This window comes from Neolamprologus multifasciatus, chromosome 9 (genome assembly GCF_963576455.1).
Source record: "Neolamprologus multifasciatus chromosome 9, fNeoMul1.2, whole genome shotgun sequence".
In the NCBI taxonomy this organism is placed as follows: domain Eukaryota; kingdom Metazoa; phylum Chordata; class Actinopteri; order Cichliformes; family Cichlidae; genus Neolamprologus; species Neolamprologus multifasciatus.
Genome location: NC_140447.1, coordinates 4552446 through 4557962, shown reverse-complemented (window position 1 = coordinate 4557962; position 5517 = coordinate 4552446). Strand labels below are relative to the sequence as shown.

General features: G+C 35.9%; 1 protein-coding gene across 1 annotated transcript; it reads right to left on the bottom strand.

Annotated features, from left to right (window-relative positions):
- Positions 1-576: 576 nt before the first annotated feature.
- LOC146510855 (uncharacterized) lies at positions 577-5020 on the bottom strand. The gene has a single exon (XM_085173462.1). It carries the CDS (start codon positions 4765-4767, stop codon positions 4069-4071), a length of 699 nt encoding a protein of 232 aa, XP_085029588.1. The 5' UTR covers positions 4768-5020; the 3' UTR covers positions 577-4068.
- Positions 5021-5517: the final 497 nt, after the last annotated feature.

Sequence of the window (5517 nt, the reverse complement as noted above, 5' to 3'; positions counted from 1 at the left end):
CTTTTGTCCTGTCTTCCTTCCCTCACCCCATCCGGTCACACATAGGGGGTCATATGATTGTTGTTAGTATCTACCTTACAATATAAACCACCTTAAGGTGACTGTCGTTGTGCAGTATAAATAAAACTGAATTGAATTAAAATTGGATTACCACCCCTGGAGGCCATCCCCAGGTTCTCCTGTCACAGGAAAACCAGGGTCATTACACGTGACCCCTTGAACCCTGCTCACTACCTCTTCGACCCACTGCCCTCTGATCAATCAGGTCCCACACCTCCAGATTCACAAACAGCTTCTTCCCCAGGGCTATTTGGACATTAAATAAACACTATCCCTCTACATGCCACCAAACCAAACTAGGCCATGGTCTGAGCAATCAGAGACACTGTACGAGAGATTTGCAATGAGGGCTGAGGACTCTTGGGCTCACTCTGGTTTGGGTTATGTCTTCTTTTCTTTGGTTCAATTTGTCCTTCACACCATTGTGAACACAAGAAGTCATAATCAACCACTATGAACAGTGATTCATTCAAAAAATGAAAATGCTGACCTCTGAAGGACCTCAGTTCAGTTCAGTTCAGTTCAGTTCATTTTTATTTCAAACATTTCAAACATGAGCCTTCACAATCATTACAATATATTATTCCATTATTTGTTTGAAAAGGAGTAGGTAGAAGTATTTACTTATTTGTCCCTACCCCCTCACGTTTTACCTCTCATTCATAAATTTTCTTAAATTAAAACAAACAACATATGAAACAAAAGTAAAGCAAAACAAAACAAAACATACATAAATCAAAAACAAGAAATTAGCAATCCCCACCAGGGTATAGTTTCTTTCATATGAAAAAAAACAGAAGGTTTATATTTGCAGATGCACAAATTATGGAAAAACAAACAACCAAAACAAAACAAAACAAAACAAAACAAAACAAAAAAAAAAACCCAAAAAAGAACCACAACACCATTACCAGCAACATTACCGTCCTGGGTTAACCCCGTTTTCTTCATTGTTATACTTATTTAAAATCAGGTTTTTATATTTTACTTTAAACTGTTTTATGTTTTTACTTTCTTTTATTTCTTCTGTTAGACTGTTCCATAATTTAACTCCTGCAATTGAGATAGACATCGTTCTTAAAGTTGTTCTAGCACTTTGTATTTTTAAATTCCATTTCCCTCTTAAGTTATACCCACCTTCTCTTTCTATGAACAATTTACAGATTTCTTTTGGAAGCAATTTATTTCTTACTTTATACATTATTTGTGCTGTTTTAAGCTTCACCAAGTCTTGGAATTTAATAGCTTGCATTTTGACAAAGAGTGCATTTGTATGGTCCCTGTACCCCACATTATTTATTAATCTAATGGCCCTTTTCTGTATTACAGTTATTGTTTGTGTGTTACTTTTGTATGTGTTTCCCCAGACCTCTACACAGTAGCTCATATATGGCAGTAGTAAAGCACAGTATAAAATGTGCAGTGCTTTCTGATCCAGCATATGCTTTGCTTTCCCCAGGACGGCAATGCCCCGTGCCAGTTTCCCCCGAACATAAGTAATATGTGGCTTCCAACATAGCTTGTGGTCAATGATCACCCCAAGAAATTTTATTTCATTTACTCTTTCTAAATATACATTGTCAACACATATTTCTACTTTGATGTTTCTCTTTTGGTTTCCAAACAACATAAATTTGGTTTTATCTAGATTCAATGATAATTTATTTATATCAAACCACTTCTTTAATATAGTTAATTCCTGTGTGATCATCTCCAAAACCTGTGGCAATTCCACACCTGAACACAGTATATTGGTGTCATCTGCAAATATTACAAACTTTAAAATCTCCGACACTCTGCAGATATCATTTAAGTACATAATAAACATTTTTGGACCCAGTACTGAACCTTGAGGTACTCCACAAGCTATATCCATCAAATTAGATTTATATTCATTTATTTGTACATATTGTTGCCTATTCCCAACATAGCTTTTTAACCATTCCAAAACCACTCCCCTAAACCCGTACTTTTCCAGTTTTTTTAATAGAATTTCATGATTAACCGTATCAAATGCCTTCTTTAGGTCTAAGAAAACGCCGAGCGCATACCTCTTATTATCCATACATTCCGTTATCTTTTCCATTAAATCTATTAATGCCAAAGCTGTTGATCTGTTGCTTCTGAACCCATACTGACTCTCTGTCATTAATTCATATTTTTCCACAAAACTGTCAAATCTTTTTATGAAAAGTTTTTCCAGTATCTTAGAGAACTGGGAGAGTATTGACACTGGTCTATAGTTTGTAAAATGATGCCTTTCACCGGTTTTGTAAATGGGAATAACTTTAGCAACTTTCATTTTTTGTGGAAAAACCCCTTTTTGAAACGACAAGTTGAATATATATTTTAATGGTTTTACAATACCATCAATAACTGTCTTTACTGTTACCATATCAATATCATTCCAGTCTGCACTGGTTTTGTTCTTAAGTCCTCTAACTATGTCATAAATCTCTTTCTCTTCCACTGCTCTTAAAAACATTGAGCTACTATTCCTTTCAATATTTTCACCAGTGTCCCTTTCTATTCCATCAACCTTTATTTCTTCTGCCAGTTTTGGCCCTATGTTTACAAAGAATTCATTAAAGCCATTTACTATCTCTTCCATGTTATTAATACTTCTTGTCCCTTCTATAAAGTACCCAGGGTAATCATTATTCCTTGATTTATTTTTGATTATACTGTTTAATACATTCCATATATCTCTTGTGTTATCTTTATTGTGTTCTAACCTTTTAATATAATACTCTCTTTTACAGGATCTCATTATATTAGTTAATTTATTTTTGTAAGTTTTATACTTCCTTTCAGTTTCTATTGTTCTCTTTTTTATGAATTCTCGATATAGGGTATTCTTTTTTTTGCTGGCATTTTGTAGTCCTTTAGTCATCCATGGTCTTCCTGCATAGTTGTGTTTCCTATTGATTTCAATTACTGGGCAGTTTTTATCAAGTAATGTGTTAAATGTTCTTAAAAATTCTTCGTAAGCTTTATTAACTTCTGTTTGTTCAAATACAATATTCCAATCTTGCTTTAAAAGTTCATTTCTAAGACAATTTAATGTCTTCTCTGTTCTTATTCTTTTGTAAATAATCTTATGTCCATCATTGTTCACTTTATAATGGCAATTATAAGATGCAAAGACTGGTAAATGGTCACTTATATCATTGATTAACAGCCCACTTTTTATATTTCCTTCTATTATATTTGTAAATATATTATCTAATAGAGTTGCACAATGAGATGTTATTCTGGTCGGTCTTGTTATCAGTGGAAATAAACCGATGCTGTACATGGAATCAATAAATTCTTCTGTACTCTTATTATGATTTGGATTCAATAAGTCAATATTAAAGTCCCCACAAATAAACATTCGTTTCTGATTTATATTTGTAAATAAGTCCTCCATTTTATCTTTAAATATCTCAATCTTAGATCCTGGTGTTCTATATATACAACTGACAATTAGGTTTTTCCTTTTTTCCATACTTATTTCCACTGATAAACATTCCATCACTCCATCAATAACAGTTGTCATTCTTCCCATTCTTTCGTACTTTAGGTTTTTATCAATGTAAAGTGCCACCCCACCTCCTTTCTTATTGATCCTGTCTACATGAAGGAATTCATATCCATTTATTTTAAAGTCTTCTTCTTTTCCAGGAGTTATCCAGGTCTCCGATATGGCTATCACATTGAATGGCTGTTCAAACTGTGTTATATAGTCTTTGATGGATTGAAAGTTTGCATATAAGCTTCGACTATTAAAGTGAACCATTGTTATACCCTGATCTACCTTGAATTCCTTTTTAAGTTGCTCCTTTGTATAATAATTGCATTCATTTGTCTTATTGTTAAAGAAATTACAATCAGGATCTATGTTACTGTCATACATCAATGTCTTATTTTCAATATCTATATGAGTTGTTAGTTGAAAATTGTCAGACATCTGCGTTGGTTGTGCACTTGGACGGTCCCATCATATTCAGCACTGCTTTGCATTTATCAGTTATATTTTTCTAGTTCCGTCATCTCTTTGATGACTAGAACCTTAGCCTGCTCTGGTGTTCCATTTAACTTAATGAATATTTTACAGTCTGACGTCCAAGTTGACTGTATTTTCTTCTGTTTTCTTAATATTCTTGCTTGTCTTGCAATGTCTGCATTTTTCTTGATTAGGTGTTCATTTAAATAAACATTTGTACCTTTTAGCTTTCTTCCTTGCTTGAGCAGTTCTTTTTTCTGTTTTCTATTAACAAAACGCATGATAATGGCAGGTATTTGATTTTTGTTTTTCCTTGGAAGAGGATGGCATCCCTCAATATTTTTATTGTCCATTTCGATACCTTTGCTTTTAAAGAAGGCCAGTACCTGTTCTTCCAAAGAGCGTAGCTCTTGCTCGGGTGGCTCCCCTCTCTCTGATGCTGCTACCCTCGCATATGTCTGATGCTTGGTTTCCAGTCCTGTCACTATCACATCATTTACTCTTGAATATTGTTCCAGATCTGACACCCGTCCTTCCAGCATAGCAATCTTTTTGTCCTTTTCCTCGCTCTGCCTTCTTAGTTCTTTAATATCATCCATTAAATTAAGTATCAGTTTTTGTTGTTTTGAAATTGTTGTTATTTCTTCTGACATAAAGTTTAGGGATTTCTTTATGTCCTCCAGTTCCTCCTCATTAACGGTGCTCCTCTTAGGCGGCATCTTAACGGCTTTAAGGTCCGCTGGTTGCGAACCACTTTTGAGGGTTGCCAAAACCCGGCCTGACCTAGCAATTTACCTCGCTGGCTTTTTGTTGGTACCTGGCGTGGCCTGGCAGCTAGCCTCGTTAGCTGGTGGTGGAGCCCTGCGTGGCCTGGCAGATAGCCTTGCTGGCTAGTGTTGGTACCCGGTGTGGCCTAGCGTGGTCTGGCAGCTCGCCTCGTTAGCTGGTGGTGGAGCCTGGCGTGGCCTGGCAATTTACCTCGCTGGCTTTTTGTTGGTACCTGGCGTGGCAGTTTCTTCACACACCAACAACGACAACCTCGATGTGGATATTCAGGCAATGTTAACAAATTTACACACTTTAGGGCCATAGTTAACAGATTCAGTTGGGTTATTTGATTGCGGTCTGAAAAGTATGTGCGTCTGTGTAAAGACAATTTAAACTTTCAAACATGTTTGCATCCTGTCACCGTACAACTCATAGGACGTCCTTCCACAATATGCGCCTCTAAGTGATCTATTAGAGCCTCGCCATCTCGACACTGGCATTCACATAAGAACTGCACATTTTGCAGTGTTACCAGGCATCCTGACAGTGATATTAAAAGGACCATATGCAGGCTTTTTTAAAATGAGCTTGAAATGCTGCATATCAGCAAAATACTTGCTCACAAACAGCATCAATGCACTTAAATAAACAATGTGGTTCTCTCTGATGGAGTTTGTAATGCAGAACACAACCCCTCAGTG